The following is a 22459-nucleotide window of genomic DNA, read 5'->3' on the forward strand; positions in this document are numbered from 1 at the left end:
GAGTCATTACACACAGAGGGATCTATTATATAGAGTCATTACACACAGAGTGATCTATTATATAGAGTCATTACACACAGAGGGATCTATTATATAGAGTCATTACACACAGATGGATCTATTATATAGAGTCATTACACACAGAGGGATCTATTATATAGAGTCATTACACACAGAGGGATCTATTATATAGATTCATTACACACAGAGGGATCTATTATATAGAGTCATTGCACACAGAGGGATCTATTATATAGAGTCATTACACACAGAGGGATCTATTATATAGAGTCATTACACACAGAGGGATCTATTATATAGAGTCATTACACACAGAGGGATCTATTATATAGATTCATTACACACAGAGGGATCTATTATATAGAGTCATTACACACAGAGGGATCTATTATATAGAGTCATTACACGCACAGGGATCTATTATATAGAGTCATTACACACAGAGGGATCTATTATATAGAGTCATTACACACAGAGTGATCTATTATATAGAGTCATTACACACAGAGGGATCTATTATATAGAGTCATTACACACAGAGGGATCTATTATATAGAGTCATTACACACAGAGGGATCTATTATATAGAGTCATTACACACAGAGGGATCTATTATATAGAGTCATTACACAGAGGGATCTATTATAGAGTCATTACACACAGAGGGATCTATTATATAGTCATTACACACAGAGGGATCTATTATATAGAGTCATTACACACAGAGGGATCTATTATATAGAGTCATTACACACAGAGGCATCTATTATATAGAGTCATTACACACAGAGGGATCTATTATATAGAGTCATTACACACAGAGGGATCTATTATATAGAGTCATTACACACAGAGGGATCTATTATATAGAGTCATTACACACAGAGGCATCTATTATATAGTCATTACTCAGAGGGATCTATTTCACGCGTTTATTTCTGTTAATGTTGATGATTATGGCTTACAGCTAATGAAAACACAAAACTCATTATCTCAGTAAATTAGAATACTTTATAACAGCTTGAAAAATTATTTTAAAATCTGAAATGTCTGTTCAGTAAATGCCTCAATACTTGGTCGGGCTCCTTGTGCATCAATTACTGCATCAATGCGGCAATGTGGCATGGAGGCGATCAGCCTGTGGCCCTGCTGAGGGGTTATGGAAGCCCAGGTGGCTTCCAACCTGACTCTATATAATATATGATTTTCACGTTTTGTATTGAAGAACTGAAATAAATTAACTTTTTGATGATATTCTAATTTTGTGAGAAGCACCTGTATCTATCATCTATCTATGTACCCTCGCCTACTGCGTCCTCACCCATCCGTTGTAGATTGTGAGCCCTCGCGGGCAGGGTCCTCTCCTCTCCTGTACCAGTCGGTGACTCATTTTTGTTCAACATTATTGTACTTGTTGTTTGCTATGTATACCCCTTTTCATATGTAAAGTACCATGTAATAAATGGCGCTATAATAAATCTATGTATCTATTTTTTAGCCATATATCTTATCTATTTGTTTATCTAGGTGTTGGGATAATAATAAGAATCTGTATATCACAATATTACATTATATAAATTCGAGCTCTAGAGAACAGATCTGGGTTTTACTGTAATTTATTTAATAGAAAGATTTGATTGAAACTCAAATATACGATTTGTTCCTGGAGTGAATTGGTAAAATTTGCATACTGTAGATAGTATTATATAGCATTGCGTAACAATATTGCTATATCATTACAGACACAAAATATGGAAGGTTTATCAGGAAAACACTGGATCCGCCATGATCGTTTCCCTGCTGGACATGCTGACAGCCATACACAGAGGCGGGTATAGGAACTGGAGGAAACACTGGATCCGCCATGATAGTATCCCTGCTGGACATGCTGACAGCCATACATAGAGGCGGGTATAGGAACTGGAGAAAACACTGGATCCGCCATGATAGTATCCCTGCTGGACATGCTGACAGCCATACACAGAGGCGGATATAGGAACTGGATGAAACACTGGATCCGCCATGATAGTATCCCTGCTGGACATGCTGACAGCCATACATAGAGGCGGGTATAGGAACTGGATGAAACACTGGATCCGCCATGATAGTATCCCTGCTGGACATGCTGACAGCCATACATAGAGGCAGGTATAGGAACTGGAGGAAACACTGGATCCGCCATGATAGTATCCCTGCTGGACATGCTGACAGCCATACATAGAGGCGGGTATAGGAACTGGAGAAAACACTGGATCCGCCATGATAGTATCCCTGCTGGACATGCTGACAGCCATACACAGAGGCGGATATAGGAACTGGATGAAACACTGGATCCGCCATGATAGTATCCCTGCTGGACATGCTGACAGCCATACACAGAGGCGGATATAGGAACTGGATGAAACACTGGATCCGCCATGATAGTATCCCTGCTGGACATGCTGACAGCCATACATAGAGGCGGGTATAGGAACTGGATGAAACACTGGATCCGCCATGATAGTATCCCTGCTGGACATGCTGACAGCCATACATAGAGGCAGGTATAGGAACTGGAGGAAACACTGGATCCGCCATGATAGTATCCCTGCTGGACATGCTGACAGCCATACATAGAGGCGGGTATAGGAACTGGAGGAAACACTGGATCCGCCATGATAGTATCCCTGCTGGACATGCTGACAGCCATACATAGAGGCGGGTATAGGAACTGGATGAAACACTGGATCCGCCATGATAGTATCCCTGCTGGACATGCTGACAGCCATACATAGAGGCGGGTATAGGAACTGGAGGAAACACTGGATCCGCCATGATAGTATCCCTGCTGGACATGCTGACAGCCATACATAGAGGCGGGTATAGGAACTGGAGGAAACACTGGATCCGCCATGATAGTATCCCTGCTGGACATGCTGACAGCCATACACAGAGGCGGGTATAGGAACTGGATGAAACACTGGATCCGCCATGATAGTATCCCTGCTGGACATGCTGACAGCCATACATAGAGGCGGGTATAGGAACTGGAGGAAACACTGGATCCGCCATGATAGTATCCCTGCTGGACATGCTGACAGCCATACATAGAGGCGGGTATAGGAACTGGAGGCAACACTGGATAATCCATGATAGTATCCCTGCTGGACATGCTGACAGCCATACATAGAGGCGGGTATAGGAACTGGAGGAAATACTGGATCCGCCATGATCGTTTCCCTGCTGGACATGCTGACAACCATACATAGAGGCGGATATAGGAACTGGAGGAAACACTGGATCCGCCATGATAGTATCCCTGCTGGACATGCTGACAGCCATACATAGAGGCGGGTATAGGAACTGGAGGAAACACTGGTATCATTTATTATACTTCTTATATAGAGCCATCATATTCTGCAACGATGTACATTATCATCAGTTATTAAGTCAGATCCTATGTAAGGGCAGAAAATTATCTGTAAACCTGCAAACACAATGGCACAAAAAATGTGAGCAGCGAAAAAATACACAGAACACCGTTTACGACTGGTGGGTTCAGGAGGGGAATAGTAACCCCAAGAACTGCAGGCTGACATTCACACTATAGATGGGTTCTGGGGCCACTCTCCTTAAGAAGACAAGAAACTTGTGTCCATCTTATCTTCTCAGGCCTCCCAGTAAATATATTTCTTGGCTCTGTTTCTTTACAAAGAATAGAAACCCATAGTTCTAACATGCCGTCCTTAGAGCCATAAGACCAGTCAGAGGCGTATCTAGGAGGGGCTGGAGGGGCATCTGCCACAGGCGCAACCGGCAGGGGAGTGGCATTGGGCTGTCTAATGCGGCGGTCCGAGGTGTCTCCGCCAGCGGCTGTATTTTGCCACCCCCCGAAATGGGAGTCGACCGCTCTCTGAGCCGGCTGTCAAAATGATAGCTGGCTCACAGAAGGTGCAGCAAGTCGTTCAGATGCGGGTACAATTGAAGCTCTGACCGCTGGGTCAGCGCGAAACCAGCTGCATGATCAGGTCATATGATCATGCTGCTGACATCACTCGCCGGCGCTGCTGCAGAACATTGGTGGTAAGTGCTCCAGACGAATTGAGCTGAAGACACTAAAGATTAAGTGTAACGAGGGGAGATTTATTGTAGGGGCATTTAGTATTTGTGGGGGGTGGGGTATTTAGTGTGGGGGGATTTAATGTGGGAGATTTACTGTTGAGGGTTGGGAGAAATTTAGTGTGTGGGGAGATTTACAGTGGGAGATTAAGTGTGGAGGGAGGGGTGGGGGATATTTAGTGTTACGTGGAATATTTGAGGACAAGTTTGGGAAGCAAGAAAGGGGCAGGAGAAGACAATAGGGAGAGCGGGAGAAAATTGAAGACACATTATGTGGAGCAAGAGGTGAGATGGTGGCATGTGTGAGAAAACAGTGTGGGGGCTGGGTGCAGACACAGTATGGTGATTGGGGTATGGGTGCGTACATTGCATGAGGAGCTAGGGAAAAATGTATGGGGAGTGAGGGTGATGGGATGGGTGCAGACACAGTATGGGGAGCAAAGGTGATGGGATGTGTGCAGACACAGTATGGGGAGCTGGGGGGGATGTGTGCAGACACAGTATGGGAAGCTGGGGGGATGTGTGATTCTCATATTTTTATTTATGTTCGGAGCATTAAAGGGGTTGTCCAAGTTTGTGATGAGTCCGCAGTCATTCTATGTGACTGCAGACTTCTGAATGCTCAGTGCACACTGCACGCTGTCAGGATTCTCTGATGCGGGCAATTTTCATACATGTGGTCACGTGCCGACTAGACGTGTGGCCTCACTCAATAAAAATGAATTGAACAAGACTGGACAGGTCTAGTCGGAACGTGGCCAGAAGTATACAAAGCACATGCTTGTGCTGACATTACAGTCCACTCTTGCCACGGGAGAATCTTAAAAGTGCGCAGTGCAAGCGCTGTGAGAATTCAGTAGCCTGCAGTCACATAGAAAGTCTGAAATCATTCATCTCTAACCTGGAAGCACCCTTTAATTATAAAATGAAGCCCTGTAGCCAATCCTGACAGAGTGTAATATCCTCAGGGTCAGGATTCAGCTCTGCTTGCAGGTTCCAGCAGTGATCACACGGCCACTTCACTCATATGTGATCTTCATACTTTCGGGCACGTGACATCGAGCTTCTCAGTTTTTCACTGAACATTGAGAGAATTCGGGAGAGCAGCTCGTCGGCACATGACTGGGTGTGAAAACCACATATGTGCTTGGAGGCGGGAGGATGGGGGGCGAAAACTGAATTCTTGCCCAGGTTGGCGGAAAACCTAGATACACCTCTTGGACCAGTTTTATAGAAGTTTTTTACTCAAAGAATCATGAATCGAGTTTGTAACTCCCCAGGTAATGCAAGACCGCAGGATAATGAGAGATGCCCCACGGTACAGAAGAGAGACTCTTCCTCCACACTTATTCCATACTCTTAGGGTTACTTTCCTTAACTGAGGTAGGTCCTTTCCTACTTCTGCCTGCATATTTGCTATTAAAACACTTAATGGATAAAGTGCTAGTGAGGTAAAGGCACCATTGACGGCCCCAGAGCCTAGAGAAGGGGCCCAGATAGGAAGACCTGGATAAGTCAATACGTCTCGCAATGGCTCTTTGCAGGAAAGGAAGATGGCACTTCCCACCATGTTCCTGACCAGTATTATGGAGAATCCTCTGTACATTCCACATGTTAGCCATTGTCTTTTATTGTAAGTCTGGAACTCTTGCACAATTGCACGTGTGTTAGGAAAATGTACATTATTACGACTGTCCTGCAGAATGTTCTGAATTCTTTCAAATGGTACTAACAAAATGGCTTCTATTGCCCCAGCTAAACACCCAGAAAAGGCTCGAGATTTTGCACCTGGGGTACCTCCCCTAGAGAAAAAATGTTGGAGGCTTCCTTGAGTTCCAAAAAGCAAAGTCCCTTGAACTGTTTTTGCCATGAGGGGGGGTGCCAGTCCACGATAAAGATGTTTACCACCTTCTTTGGTCAACTGACGTGTGGCAGCTCGGATAGTCAATGTGTGAAGCTGCTGTCGAAAAATTGTCTTATAGATGGGAAATGTTAGAACAGTGGAGAGAAAGCTTGAGGTTGCTCCAGCAAAGTAACTACTACTCCAGCTGCCCCATCTTGGAGCATCTCGACTTTCCATTTTGTTTGCTTTTAGGAGGTAAAAATATTTTTGAAGGTGGAATGTCAGGGTAGGAAAGCTTCAGAGTTCATCTTCTATTTAGTAACTGTGCATTTTGTCCTATGGAGTCCTGTAAAAATAATAGTTAAAATAGTAAAACAAAACTATGAAGTATAAGTTTATCAGTAAAACATTTAATACGCCATGATAGTTTTCCTGATGGACCCGCTGACAGGCATAGATACATGGAGGAGGGCATATGATCTAGAGGACACACTGGAATTATTTATTATACTTGCTGTGAGGAGCTGGCCTTGTTCTCAAGACTATTGAACCAATTGGTGTATAGCAGAATCCACAGCTCTAAGGCATGCAGACTTTTTCCAGCACGGAGCACCGGTCATGTCAATCTTATAGTTGTGTTCTATTAGAGATTTGCTTGCTCGTCAGTTCAGCCTCAGGAATCAATGTTTCCATTCAGGTACAGTAAACAGAGGAAGACGTGCAGACTGGATCTTCTGCATACATAAGGTCAGACCCAAGATTGGTAATTCACTGAATAACAAGGTTTTTGTCTCTTGAATGAATTTGGGTGTTCTATATAGAATTCATGGTCCCCATTTCAGAGGTGAAATCAGAATTTCTGTATCACATAAGGTGTTTGAGATAAGACGTGAAATGTACTATTTATTGCTAACATGTTAAAGCACCTAATTGTAAAAATTTTGTCACAGAAAATTTTACATTTTTTTTCCTAACTCGTTTGAAAAATATGTTGTTGCAGTGTAAATATGTAATATATACACATATAGTACAAATTCAATAAAGAAATCTTGTCTGGACATGTAACAGACCTGTCTATAATAGCGGCATGTTGCCATACATGCATCATCATTATATATGTGGCGTCAGCTGTAGCCGATCAAATTTCGAGTTCATGAACATTACCATTTCCGAGATCAATCCTGATTCCAATTGCTTGATATATATCTCTAGTATTTTGTAATAAATCTACTCTGAAATGTGTCGTCAGTAATAGCCGTGACACTTTCTGTTACATTTGCGGTGAGTACACTCTGAAAAGTCAGAGAAGAAACATAAGTCCATTCATCAAGAAAGCATAAGAACTATATTTGGGTTGTGCAATTGGAGACTAAGATAAGTCCCGGGCACCTCATATATGTTGCACTTCTTGCTCTGCCAATCTAAGACTCTGGATAACGGGATCGCGATCTTCAATGCCGTTTGCTGTCTCGCTGATATGGAGCGAGCAGAGGGATCACGTTAGGGATTGTTACTTCTGTATTACAAATGTGTCTGGGTTTTCAGCAAAGACTAAGAAATTCATAGGCTATCTTAACCCCTTTAAAGCCCAAGACGTATTAATACGCGTCTGCGCCCTGGGCTTTAAGAGCCTGACCCGTATTAGTACGTCATGGCGATCGCATGTGCACACAGGCTGTGCGGGCGCGATCGCCGCCGGGTGTCAGCTGATTGTCATAGCTGACACCCGGTACTATGTGCAGGGATAATGCCCCGTCTCATGCTGCACATAACACATCTGCATCTCTGGCTGCTATGGGCATAAAAGGGGACAAACTTATGGTGTGGCCCCCATGCTCCCCTGACCTCAACCCCATTGAGAACCTCTGGAGCATCATCAAAAGGAGTGTCTATGATGGCGGGAGGCAGTTCACATCTAAGCAACAGCTCTGGGAGGGTATTCTGTCCTTATGCAAAACAATTGAAGCAGAAACCATCCAAAACCTGACAAATTCAATGGACGAGAGAGTTCAGAAGCTCCTTTCCAACAAGGGGTCCTATGTGCAAATGTAACATCACCTAGAATAAAGTTTTGAGTAAAAACGGTTTGATTTCAGTGTGTAATAACCTGCTAATGCTTATAATTTCAAAAATGACCATTATTTTGTTCTTTATTAAAATGAAAAGGTTGAAAACTCTGCTGTGCATAATAATTTGGAACATGCATTTTGAGTGCAGTTTGAGTTTTTTATTGTTTTAAAAATATCCTGTTATCATAGACAGTTTGTACAAAAACCTTTCAATTGTTCTCTAATAGTTATTGGACTGGAAAATTACAATGACTGCAATTCATATAGGGAATGTGGGAAAATCTGAGAAACTATTATTTGCATAATAATTTGGAACACAGGGTATTGTTATGGTTTATGATTCTTGTAGGGGATCTTACTCAGTCTGTTTGTAGGTTATATATATATTGGGAGTACCCATATCCATACCAATTTTTGTAAAAAAAATTTGCCATATTATTCGGCTCAATTTTTTGTAGGTATAATATTTATACCCGCGGATTTGCTGCGTTTCAATTAAAACCAATGGGCGCGAATTTGAAGCGGAAACGCACTGCAGGTGGTACCCAGGTCGGCAGAGGAGGAGTACTACTCTTCTCATCCGACCGCTGCTCCCACTGATAACAGCGAGAGTGGTGCGGCTGGAGGAAGCAGTAGTCTCCTGAGCCAGCGTGCCCGCAGTTAAAAAAAGTAAAAATAAAAAAACACTATACTCACCTGTCCTCCTGGTCCTCGGCAATGTCTTCAGATCAGCGGCCGGCATTATACTGTGGGGAGCGCGCTCGCTCCCAGCAGTGTACTGCGCTGCCAGGACCTGCGGTCACGTGAGCGATCAGTTTCATTCTGAAGAATGTTCCCATGGTGGTGAGCTCACCGGGGTTGATCTTCAGCTGATGAACTCCAGTGACCTCCTACAGCAGCATGTATACCATCAGGAATGATTTTACACTCCTTGTCAGTATACATTGCTGTCTTCTACAGCAGTGACATCAGAGATTGCTGATGTCACTGCTGTAGAAGTGACTCGGATCGCCGAGGGACAATCATTGGCGGTAATCGTGGACTGCGTAATGACGGCGGACAGGTGAAGGATATGGCTGTTTATTTTACGTTTTTTTTCAGAAGATCGAGGGATTTGGGGACTGAAAACACAATAAAAAAAAATTTGAAACTGTTTACTTCATTAAAATACTTTATTCTGGCCGTGTCTTTATTGAAAAGATGGCGAATATTTTACAACACGGTTAGTAATGTGTGCGTCTTATAGACGCCCTCCATTACTAGCCTGGGCTGAACCCCAACCCCATTACCCCACTCGCCACTGCTACAGGCTAGTCGGAAGAGCGGAAGCTAAGCGCCATCTGATGGATGCGCCATTTCTGGGACTGCTGAGGGGTGATATTAATAGCCGCGGAGGGGGCTAGTATTCATGGCCCCTTCCCTGGCTATTAATACCAGCCCACAGCTGGCTGTTTAGCCTTTTCTGGTTAGATTTTATAGGGGGATCCCATATCAATTTTTTCTGGGGTCCCCCTGTAATCTAGCCAGTAAAGGCTAAACAAACAGCTGTGGACTGATATTAATAGCCAGGGAACATTGTTGGATAATGGCCCCTTCCCCGGCTCCTAATATCAGCCCCCAGCGGTCGGCTTTCCCTATGCTGGTTATCAAAAAGACACGGGAGCCCACACCATTTTTTTTTATTTGGTTCTGTGCCCATGATCCACACGTAGCAGCGCTTTGGACGAATATTTTTTGTTGCGTTCAAAATGCTGCATTCTATTGAACGCAGGTAAATCTGTATGTGTTCACTGAACCATGCAGATTTATCGCATTCAATACTTTCTAGTGGTCAAATTTCTGTTGCGGAAACTAGCGACTCAAGAGAATTTGACATGCAGCGGTCCTGAAATACGCACCGCATGTCAGTGTCCATGGGTGATTCGCAGCCTCTGATGCACACATAGTGGACATGGGATTTCTAGAGATCCCATCCACTATGCTGTAACATCTGGACGCTGCTGGTTTGACGCTGTATAAACACGCAGCGTCAAACCTGCAGCGGCTCCTGACCGTGGCCACGTACCCAAACTCACCCGCAACATGTCAATTTCTGTAGCAGACTGGCTCATTTCCGCTGCAGAATTTGACCGATTGAAGTGTCTTTATATGTGCGGCATTAGAACACCGCGTTTTGGACGCAGCAAAAATATGCTGTGTCCAAAGCGCTGCTTGTTGCTGTTTGTGGGGACATAGAGGCTAATGAAACAACTGTGAGCTCTTAATAATGGCCAGGGACCATGTTTGCCTAATGGCACCTTCCTAGGCTAAAAACAGCAGCTCACAGCTGCCGCATAAATTACATGAATGGAAATGCTAATGACATTGGGTAAATGGGACTAGCTGACACCTAGCTCTTTTGTGTGGTGATGAAAAGGTGTAAATCAGACCCTTTCATCACCAAACCTAATTAAATAATAACAATTTTTATTTATATAGCGCCAACATATTTCACAGCACTTTACAATTAAGTAGGGACATATACAGACAATATAAACAATACAATGTATCACATTCCAACAGTTACAGGAGGGTTGAGGGCCCTGCCCCCAAGATTACAATCTATATGGAAAAGGGGGGGATTAAAGTAAATTAATGGCATCTTCCCAGGCTAAAAATAGCAGCTCACAGCTGCCCCAGATATTAAATGAATGGAAATTAAAGTAAAGAGTTACATAAACACACAAACACTTTATTTGAAATACAACAGATACATTCTTTAATCATTTAAATTAACCAATGTACTCACCCCAGTTCTGATGGTAATTCAAGGGTTTAAGCAATGTCCCACCAAATTGCTTTTTAGAGCTAAATAAAGTTATTTGGTGGGACACTGCTTAACCCCTTTTCGACCAGGTCAGTAATAGTACGCACCTGGTCGGAAAGGCTGGTTCAGCGGGGGCTCCGGCGCTGAGCTCGCACTGAACCGGGCACATGTCAGCTGATTCTTATAGCTGTCATGTGCCCGCAACAGCCACGGGTGGAATCGCGATCCACCCGCGGCTGTTAACATTTTAATTGCCGCTGTCAATTTCTGACAGAGGCATTTAACTCGCTCACATCCGGGAAGCGCGTACTAAGCCCCGCCCATCGGTGACCCCATCACGTGATCGCGGGTCATCGATGGGTGGGCATGACAACCCAGGGTCTGCAGCAGACCCCTGTGGTTGTCATGTCTCAATTGCTATGAGCGCCACCTAGTGGTCGGCGCTCATAGCAAGTGAGCATTTCTGCTGCATACAAGCGATCTGCTCATCGCTTGTATGCAGTAGAAGCAATCAGACAACTGCTGCTTCTAGTCTCCTATGGAGACTATAAAAGCATGCAGAAAGTGTAAAAAAAAGTTTTTCAAAAAATAAAAAAATATAAAAAAAGTTTAAAATCCCCCCCTTTCGCCCCATTCAAAATAAAATAATTAAAAACAAAAAACATGCACATATTTGGTATCTCCGCGTTCAGAATCACCCGATCTATCAATATAAAAGAAGAATTAATCCGATCGGTAAACGGCGCAACGAGAAAAAAATTCTAAACGCCAGATTTACGTATTTTTGGTCGCTGCAACATTGCAATAAAATGCAATAACGGGCGATCAAAACATCGGATCTACCCCAAAATGGTATCAATAAAAACATCAGCCCGGCACGCAAAAAATAAGCCCTCACCCGGCCCCAGATCCCGAAAAATGGAGAAGCTACGGGTCTTAGAAAATGGCTTTTTTTTTTTTTTTTTTAGCAAACTTTGTATTTTTTTTTCACCACTTAAATAAAAAAGAACCTATACATGTTTGGTGTCTACGAACTCGTAATAACCTGGAGAATAATGACAGCAGCTCAGTTTTAGCATTCAGTGAACGTGGTAAAAAAAGGACCCAAAAAACAAATGTGGAATTGCATTTTTTTTTTTGCAATTTCACCGCACTTGGAATTTTTTTCCCGTTTTACAGCACACGATAAGGTAAAACTAGTAATGGCGTTTAAAATTACAACTTGTCCCGCAAAAAATAAGCCCTCACATGGCCATATTGAACGAAAATTAAAAAAGTTCTGGCTCTGGGAAGAAAGGGAGCAAAAAATGAAAACACAAAAACAGAAAGACCCATGGTCGTTAAGGGGTTAAGCCCTTGGATTACTGTCAGAAGTAGGGCGAGTATATAATCTAAATGATTAAAGAATGTGTCTGTCGTATTTCAAATAAAGTGTTTTCTCTGTGTGTTTATTTAATTCTTTACTTTACTTTAATTAGGTTTGGTCATGAAAAGGTCTGATTGATACCTTGTCATCACCAAACAAAAGTGCTAGGTGTCAGCTGATCCCATTCACCCAATCTTCATTAGCATTTCCATTCATGTAATTTCTGGGGCAGCTGTGAGCTGCTATTTTTAGCCTGGGAAGGTGCCATTTGCAAACATGGTCCCTGGATATAATTAACAGCTCACAGTTGTTTCGTTAGCTGCTACATCCCCACAAACTGCAACAAGCAGCGCTTTGGACACAGCGTACTTTTGTTGCGGAGAAAACTAATTTTGTACAAAACTAATGTTGCACTTTTTTTGTCGGTACATGTGAATCCACTGCATATAATGACACTTCAATCGGTCAAAATGTGCAGCGGAGACTAGCGTGTCCACTACAGAAATTGACATACTGCGGGTGAGTTTGGGTATGTGGCCACGATCAGGAGCCACTGCAGGTTTTACGCTGCATGTTTATACAGCGTCAAACCCACAGCGTCCAGATGTTACAGCATCGTGGATGGGATCTTTAGAAATCCCATGTGTGCTATGCATGCATCTATATACATCCGAAGCGCTGCTAGTTCGGCACTGTCAGGCAAAAGGTATTTCTGCCCGAGTTTTTAAAAATGAGAGATGTTTTAAAAAAGGAAAAAAAAAAAACCCCACCCCCTATCTGTTTGTAAGTGAAGACATAGAATTCACTTTTGCTTTCCCCCAAACCAGGAATTTTTATGACCCGCCATAAAACCTCAGTCCAGGGCAAGCGCTGGTACAAACCAGAATATCCCTCCAAAAATCCCATTGTTTAATTGTACAAACGTTTTATGCCAATTTTAATCACGCACAGGTCTGACAGAAACATCGGAACCACGTTTTTTGAATGCTCACCTTTTTCCCATTACAATAGTATAACTTGCATAACTGAGGAAGGACCGGGAACTGAGATAATGGATTCTGAGATTCTGAGCGTCATAGAGGTTTCATATTTAATATCTATCTTCATGAATATTGCTGACGGTCAAGATGATGTCTCCCTCTTGGATGTGGGACCCCCCCACACCAAGATATGGAATCTGAAGGATTTTTGGTCTTCTGCAGCTGGGTGGGCTCGCAAAGCCGAGCCCCCCTTGTAAGGTAAATAAGGGGTGTTCCCCAGAGTTTTGGCTGCTTACTAAAAAGCAAATCGGCCATTTTCAGGTCATTCCAACCAGGGACGCCGACGCATGCACTACACGCTGCGTGAAGGAATCAAGTCTAATTTCTGGGGAGCCGTCCCCCCCACAGAATCTGAGACCATCACCTTGTGAAGCAGGTTTTGCTATTACTTATCCCTTTTATTTTAATAACTGTTTATGCATATATGTAAATTGTCTCCTTTATAATATCTTGTATATATTTTGTAAACACTGCCCACCTTTTGGGAGTAAATCATTAATTATTTACCAGTTTCTTTCTTCTTGCCCTATGTCGAGCAAACACGTTCCTCACCCGCTAATTCACGTTACCTACCAGGTACCCGATCCACCTGTTAAGCGATCGGTGGTGGCAGTATACCAGTATTTATGTGATATTGTGGTTTGAGGGTGGCTGGTCGGAGGTATATATACGTTCCTGGAAGGAACTGGTGGTATATATACGTCCTGTCACATCACGTGCCACAATAGTCGACATAAAATAGAGCAGCTGCACCCGTGCTTATCCTCTGTCAATACCGTGTTTGACCAGCAGGATAAGGGGGCGCCAGAGAGCTGCAAGGTCTGACCCAAGAGTGGGTGTTGTTTTCATGACAAATTGGTGGCAGCGGTGGGATCATAGGACATTAGTGATCTGGTTTGAGCAATCATTCCTCTCACTAAAAACTTGCACAAAAGTTTTGAAGATCGAACTCAGTGTTTATTAAATCTGAGACAATACTGTATGTGTAGCAGTTACCCCTACCCTTCTTCGGTTTTTCTTTTCTATTTTTATTTTGGTGATCATGGTCATCGTTGGGGAACTCTGGTACAGCCAGCAGAAAAAGGACACTCTTGCTGGAATATGTATAACCAAAGGCATTGACCCCCACGGCAAAAGCAAAGAACAAATGATTTCTGAACTGTTACAAGATGCTGCAGAGCCCGTCCGACAGCAGAGCCCTGATGAGGGGGCGGCCAGCCAAGGCCCGGATGGCGCTGCTCCCGGGGTCCAACCGGTGATTGCCAGCCATACCCGCAACCAGGGTAGTGTGGACCCCCACCTGCATATGGCCTTGGAGGAGCTCGCCACAGACAATCATGATGGACGACTGGAGCTGATCCTGAAATTCCAGGAGCGGGCTGAGCGACAAGCCCAAGCTGACCGAGAGGCTGCTGAGCGACAAGCCCAAGCTGACCGAGAGGCTGCTGAGCGACAGGCCCAAGCTGACCGACAACACCAGCTGGAGCTAGCCCGGATTCAGAAGGAGTCGCCCTCTACGCAGACCCGTGAGTCCAACAGTGCCAGCTGCTTTAAACCTCGTCCTGAGCACTTCCCTGTGATGGAAAAGGATGGGGACTTGGACACATTTCTGCGAGGCTTTGAAAAGGCCTGCAGGCAGTATCAGCTGCCCATCGACCAATGGGCAAGATATTTGACTCCAGGGCTCCGAGGAAAAGCTTTGGAGGTGTTTGCTTCCCTCCCTCGAGAGCAGGATGGAGACTATGAGGCCGTCAAGCAGGTCCTGATAAAAAAGTACCAGCTGACTCCGGAGGTTTACCGGAAAAAATTCAGAACCCTCCAACGTGGACCACAGGACACCTACCGTGATGTGGTAGACGGGCTCAGAACCAACTTTGAGCAGTGGATCAAAGGACTGTCAGCGACCACCTTTGAGCAGCTAAAGGACCTGATGGTGAAAGACCAGTTCCTGCATCTGTGTCCGACTGAGGTACGGCAGTTCGTGATGGATCGGGAGCCACCTGATGCCAATAAAGCAGCGCAGATCGCAGACACCTACGAGGCCAACCGGAGACCAGAGGTGCGGAAGCCGGTCGTCGCCAGCTGGAAAGGGGGTAAGCCATCAACCACCATCCCTGCCCCTGCCAGCCGACCTTCCGGAGGCCTTTTTCCCGTTGCCAAGGCCCTGCCTGCATCCGATGCCCGCAGGTGTTATTCCTGCAACCAGACTGGTCATCTCAGCGCCACTTGCCCAGAGAAGCAGAGGAAGAACCCCCCATCCAAGGCCCCAGGGCCTAATGCCTCAGTTCTTTTGGTGGGTGGGCCGGTTGGGAGGGCCTGTGAAAACTTTCAGTCTGTCAGGGTGGGGGACACTCTCACTGTAGGCCTCAAGGACACTGGGGCCGAACGAACCCTCATCCGACCCGAACTGGTGTCCCCTGAAGCGCTTATTCCAGGAAAGACCCTGACTGTCACTGGGATTGGGGGCGTCCGATGCCCCTTGCCCATGGCCCGGGTTTTTATTGATTGGGGTGCGGGGAGTGGGGTGAAGGAAGTGGGAGTATCCAAAAACCTACCTGCAAATGTTTTGTTGGGAACTGATTTGGGGAGGATGTTTGCTTATTATGTCCCTGACACCCCTCCCCGATCTGATATGGTTGGTAAGGTTAATGCTGATAATGTGAATGTCAATGCTTTACATGATGATGGTGATGATGATGATGATGATGATGTTGTTGTATTGGAAGGTGCAGGAGAACTCAGCCATGTCACTCTGCGGGGTGATGTTGCTGAGGATCCCCTAGCAGGAGCAAATGTCAGTGCCAAGGGTAATGGGGAGAGGCACGAGGACCATGAAGCAGGTGGTGCTGTGCCAGTGACCAGTGTCACAACAGAAGGTGACCTGGCTGATGGTAGCTGCCGCATACGTAGCACTGTGCCTGAGGTAATGGAGGATGATGGAGAAGTAGTTCTCATGGCCTCTCAGGCTAATGAGACGGTGTTATTCCCCGGGGAGACGGCCTATATAGCCGCTGTTACCCGCAGTCAGAGTGCCCAGAATGCAAGTAACGCCCTGCCTTCTGGACCCTCCTCGGACAGAGGAATAACAGGATCAGGTATGGACCCAGAGCCGGTCCCAGAGGGTCCCAGTGAGGACGTGGCCTTAACCTCACTTCTGGCTTCCTCCAGCCAGGAGTTTCAGGCAGCTCTGCACTCAGATGCTAGCCTGGAGACGTTAAGGAGCCTCGCGGAGAAACCCACCTCCGAGTCGGATAAGGAGAGGGTATTCTGGGACCAAGGGAGGTTGTACCGGGAGACAGTTCCCTGTACACCCCAACAGGAGTGGCTGAGGGAAAGACAGCTGGTCGTCCCCTACCCATTCAGGGATGAGTTGTTGCGGATCGCCCATGAAATTCCACTCGCTGGACACTTGGGGGTCAGCAAAACCAAGGCCCGGCTGTCTCATCACTTTTATTGGCCCAAAATGAGGACAGATGTGGTGAACTACTGTCGATCCTGTACCACGTGTCAAAGAGTGGGAAAGTCAGGGCCGGCCCCCAAAGCCCCCCTGATCTCTTTGCCAGTGATAGAGGAGCCTTTCCAGAGGATTGCTGTGGACATTGTGGGACCACTGGCCACACCCAGCAGCTCTGGAAAACGTTTCATCCTTACCGTGGTAGACTATGCTACCCGGTATCCGGAGGCAGTAGCCCTGTCCTCAATTAGGGCGGATAAGGTGGCGGACGCCCTCTTGGCCATCTTTTCGCGAGTAGGATTTCCCAGGGAGATGCTTACCGACCAGGGGACTCAGTTCATGTCACGCTTAATGGAGGCCCTATGTAAGAAAATGCAGGTGCAGCATCTGGTATCGAGTGCGTATCACCCACAGACCAATGGTTTGTGTGAGCGATTCAACGGTACCCTCAAACAGATGTTAAAAATGCTGGTTGAGACCCAGGGTCGCAACTGGGAGCGTTACCTCCCACACCTGCTATTTGCTTACAGAGAGGTTCCACAGGCCTCGACGGGGTTCTCCCCCTTTGAGCTCCTGTATGGCAGGCGTGTCCGAGGACCCCTTGGGTTGATAAGGGAATTCTGGGAAGAAGAGCCGAGCTCCCCAGGAGTGTCCATCGTGGAGTATGTCATGCGCTTCCGTGACAAGATGCAGACCTTGACGCAGTTGGTGCATGACAACATGGCGCAAGCCCAGGCTGACCAGAAGCATTGGTACGACCAGAACGCCCGAGAACGGACCTACCAGGTGGGTCAGAAGGTGTGGGTGCTGGTCCCCGTACCAAAGGACAAGCTTCAGGCGGCCTGGGAAGGCCCGTACGTCATTCACCAACAGCTCAACCCGGTCACCTACGTGATCACCCTTGACCACGAGCGGGGTAGGCGGAAGGCGTTTCACGTTAATATGATGAAGGCTCATCAAGAACGTGGAACCTGCGTCCTACCGGTCTGCAACCTGCCCGAGGAAGGGGAGGATGACCCCCTCTTGGACATGCTCGCCCAAGCGAAGGCCAGCGGGTCCCTAGAGGATGTAGAGCTAAGCGACTTGCTATCCGCAGACCAGAGGTCTCAGATGCAAGCAGTGCTGAAACCCTTCCAAGCAGTGTTCACCAACCTGCCTGGCAGGACTGAAGTGGCGGTCCATGAAGTGGACACCGGGAATCATGCCCCACTCCGGCGGACAGCCTATCGAATCTCCGACGAGGTGCAGCATGTCATGCGCCAGGAGGTCGAGGAGATGCTGCAGTTGGGGGTGATTAAGCGGTCCAAGAGCGCGTGGGCCTCACCTGTAGTCCTGGTGCCTAAGAAGGACCGGACCACCCGGTTCTGTGTGGACTACAGGGGGCTCAACGCTATCACCGCCTCTGACGCACAACCCATGCCACGCATTGAGGAGCTGCTGGAGCGGTTAGCCAGCGCGAGCTATCTCTCCATTATGGATTTGAGTCGGGGATATTGGCAGATTCCCTTGAGCCCCGGGGCCCAGGAGAAGTCCGCCTTTATCACCCCCTTCGGATTGTATGAATCCACGGTCATGCCCTTCGGCATGAAAAATGCCCCTGCCACGTTCCAGCGAATGGTCAACCACCTGCTCCAGGGACTGGAGAGGTACGCAGTGGCGTACCTGGATGACATTGCCATCTTCAGTCCCACCTGGGAGGATCACCTCGAGCATCTGCAGCAGGTGCTCGGGCGCATTCACCAGGCGGGCTTGACCATCAAGCCGGGAAAGTGCCAGATGGGCATGAACGAGGTCCACTACCTGGGGCACCGGGTAGGTGGGGGTACTCTGAAGCCAGAGCCTGGGAAGGTGGACGCTATCGTGTCCTGGCCCACCCCCAGGACCAAGAAGCAGGTGCAGTCCTTCTTGGGCACCGCAGGGTACTATAGACGCTTTGTGCAGGACTATAGTAGCCTTGCGAAGCCCTTGACAGACCTCACCAGGAAGAGCCTACCCCATTCCGTCAAATGGACGGATGAATGCGAGGTGGCCTTTAGGGCTTTGAAGACTGCCCTGAGCAGCTCTCCTGTACTAAAGGCGGTCGACGGCACACGGCCACTCTTAGTACAGACCGACGCCAGTGAGTTTGGCCTCGGTGCTGTACTCAGCCAGGTCGACTCGGGGAACCAAGAACACCCCGTGTTGTACCTAAGCCGGAAACTGCTGCCGAGGGAAGTGGCCTATTCCACCATAGAGAAGGAGTGCCTGGCCATTGTATGGGCCCTCAACCGCTTACAGCCTTACTTGTACGGGCGCCCCTTCACTGTCGTGACTGACCACAACCCCCTGAGTTGGCTGCACACCATGTCAGGTGCCAACGGAAGGTTGTTACGCTGGAGCCTCACACTCCAGCAGTACGACTTTACCGTTCAACACCGCAAGGGCAGCGAGCATGGCAATGCCGATGGGTTGTCCCGGCGAGGGGAGCCTCCCGACATACGCTTGGAGGAGTACCAGAAGGTCCTACCTCCATAGCGCAGTCAAAAAGGGGGAGGTGTCAGGCAAAAGGTATTTCTGCCCGAGTTTTTAAAAATGAGAGATGTTTTAAAAAAGGAAAAAAAAAAACCCCACCCCCTATCTGTTTGTAAGTGAAGACATAGAATTCACTTTTGCTTTCCCCCAAACCAGGAATTTTTATGACCCGCCATAAAACCTCAGTCCAGGGCAAGCGCTGGTACAAACCAGAATATCCCTCCAAAAATCCCATTGTTTAATTGTACAAACGTTTTATGCCAATTTTAATCACGCACAGGTCTGACAGAAACATCGGAACCACGTTTTTTGAATGCTCACCTTTTTCCCATTACAATAGTATAACTTGCATAACTGAGGAAGGACCGGGAACTGAGATAATGGATTCTGAGATTCTGAGCGTCATAGAGGTTTCATATTTAATATCTATCTTCATGAATATTGCTGACGGTCAAGATGATGTCTCCCTCTTGGATGTGGGACCCCCCCACACCAAGATATGGAATCTGAAGGATTTTTGGTCTTCTGCAGCTGGGTGGGCTCGCAAAGCCGAGCCCCCCTTGTAAGGTAAATAAGGGGTGTTCCCCAGAGTTTTGGCTGCTTACTAAAAAGCAAATCGGCCATTTTCAGGTCATTCCAACCAGGGACGCCGACGCATGCACTACACGCTGCGTGAAGGAATCAAGTCTAATTTCTGGGGAGCCGTCCCCCCCACAGAATCTGAGACCATCACCTTGTGAAGCAGGTTTTGCTATTACTTATCCCTTTTATTTTAATAACTGTTTATGCATATATGTAAATTGTCTCCTTTATAATATCTTGTATATATTTTGTAAACACTGCCCACCTTTTGGGAGTAAATCATTAATTATTTACCAGTTTCTTTCTTCTTGCCCTATGTCGAGCAAACACGTTCCTCACCCGCTAATTCACGTTACCTACCAGGTACCCGATCCACCTGTTAAGCGATCGGTGGTGGCAGTATACCAGTATTTATGTGATATTGTGGTTTGAGGGTGGCTGGTCGGAGGTATATATACGTTCCTGGAAGGAACTGGTGGTATATATACGTCCTGTCACATCACGTGCCACAATAGTCGACATAAAATAGAGCAGCTGCACCCGTGCTTATCCTCTGTCAATACCGTGTTTGACCAGCAGGATAAGGGGGCGCCAGAGAGCTGCAAGGTCTGACCCAAGAGTGGGTGTTGTTTTCATGACAGGCACAGAGCTTAAATAAAAAAAAAAAAAAATGGTGTGGGCTCTTGCGTCATTTTTATAACTAGCAGAGGGAAAGCCGACCGCTGGGGGCTGATATTAGTAGCCGGGGAAGGGGCCATTAGCCAACAATGTTCCCTGGCTATTAATATCAGCCCACATGTTTGTTTAGCCTTTACTGGCTAGATTACAGGGGGACCCCAGAACAAAATTGACATGGGATCCCCCTATAAAATCTAACCAGAAAAGGCTAAACAGCCAGCTGCGGGCTGGTATTAATAGCCAGGGAAGGGGCCATGAATACTAGCTCCCTCTTCGGCTACTAATATCACCCCTCGGCAGTCACAGAAATGGCACATCCATAAGACTCCACTCTTCCCACTGCCCTGTAGCGGTGGCGAGTGGGGTAATGGGGTTGGGGTTCATGTTAGCCTAGTATTGGCGGTAGACGTGAAGCCCAGGTTAGTAATGGAGGCCCCATTACTAACCGCGTAGTAAAGTGGTCGCCACTTTTTCAATAAAAGACACGGCCAGAATAAAGTATTTTAATGAAATAAAAAAGACACGGTTCTAAAAAAATTTTATTACACGCCCAGTCCCTTACGCCTTTGATCTTCTAAAAAAAAAAACGTAAAAAAACCAAAACCATATCCCATCTGTCAGCCGTCACGACGCAGTCCACGATTACCGCCAACGATTGTCCCACGACGATCCGTGTCACTTCTACAGCAGTGACATCAGCAATCACTGATGTCACTAAGACAGCAATGTACACTGACAAGGAGTGTAAGATCACTCCTGTCAGTGTACATTGCTGTGCAGGAGTCATTAGCTGATTAGCCGCAGTGAGTTTACCACCATGGGAACATTCTTAAGAAAGTTTCCCACGGTGTGGTCATGTGAGCGATCAGCTGATTGCTCGCGTGACCGCAGGTCCTGGCAGCACAGTACACTGCTGGGAGTGAGCACGCTCCCCGCAGTGTACTGCCGGCCTGAAGACATCGCCAGGGACCAGGAGGACACCGGGGTGCGCCGGACAGGCGAGTATAGTGTTTTTTTTTCTTTTTTTAAATCGCTTGGTAGCCGGCTTGGCTGAGGAGAGTACTACTCCCCCCAAGCAGCGCCGCTCTCGCTGTTATCAGCAGGAGCGGTGGTCGGATGAGAAGAGTAGTAGTCCTCCTCTCCCGACCCGAGTACCACCCGTAGCGCGTTTCCATCGCAAATTCGCGCACATTGGATTTAATTGAAACGCAGCAAATCCACAGGTATAAATATTATACCTGCGGATTTGCTGCAGTTCAATTCAAGTCAATGGGTGCGAATTTGCGGCGGAATCGCCCGAACAATGGACATGCTGCGGTTTTTATCGCAGTGGTAATCCTGAGCGGAAATTTGAGCATCATGTGCACAGCACATCAGGATTACCATTGCTATAGCTGTCGGACCTGTTAAGCGTTTTCGCAGCAGAAAAACCGCCGCAAAAACGCATCAAGAACGCTTTGTGTGCACATAGCCTTAGGTGGCTTTATTATTTGAGTTATTTGGTCCTCAATCAGTGAATCCGTTAAGTAACTGAACAAGCAAGCGGTCATACTGTTATTATATATATATATGTGTATGGCGATCGGGGGGTAGTGATGTGCAAAAATTTTAATTTGCTGTATCTTAAAAACCCTACATGATAGATATTTTTGGCTTACATATTCTTGTTCAGCATTGTGAAATCTTTATGAATCACCCAAAACTATCGAGAGACAAAAAAAATTATAAAAATTTGTTGTTCAGTGAAAGCAATTATTCCATTATTCTCATTAGTTTCTCATGGGGGATGGTGTGAACACTGCTGCCCATTCAGGGGCTGATCCCCGGGAGGGAGGAAAATAAGCCACATGTTTAGTGAGGAAGTTGGGAGAGTGACATTGAAGGGAGAGGATCTAGGCTGAGGTCCTGGATGGCTATGGAGTTTTGGAGATGGCTGGTCCCCCCTGCTACGGTTGATGGATCTGTCATCTGGATTTTAAGAAGTTTCTTAA

General features: G+C 46.5%; 1 protein-coding gene across 1 annotated transcript in view; it reads right to left on the reverse strand.

The window, feature by feature from the left end:
* Positions 1–2638: 2638 nt before the first annotated feature.
* Positions 2639–22459, reverse strand: part of SLC25A53 (solute carrier family 25 member 53) — a 30020-nt gene continuing 10199 nt past the window's right edge. Inside the window, exon 2 of the mRNA XM_073639606.1 lies at positions 2639–6308. Within this exon, the coding sequence (XP_073495707.1) occupies positions 5348–6199 (852 nt within the window). The 5' untranslated portion in view covers positions 6200–6308 and the 3' untranslated portion in view covers positions 2639–5347. The remainder of the gene's footprint in view (positions 6309–22459) is intronic.

The sequence above is a fragment of the Phyllobates terribilis genome, unplaced genomic scaffold (genome assembly GCF_046119375.1).
Source record: "Phyllobates terribilis strain yellow unplaced genomic scaffold, ASM4611937v1 Scaffold_7__3_contigs__length_470593459, whole genome shotgun sequence".
Classification (NCBI taxonomy): Eukaryota; Metazoa; Chordata; class Amphibia; order Anura; family Dendrobatidae; genus Phyllobates; species Phyllobates terribilis.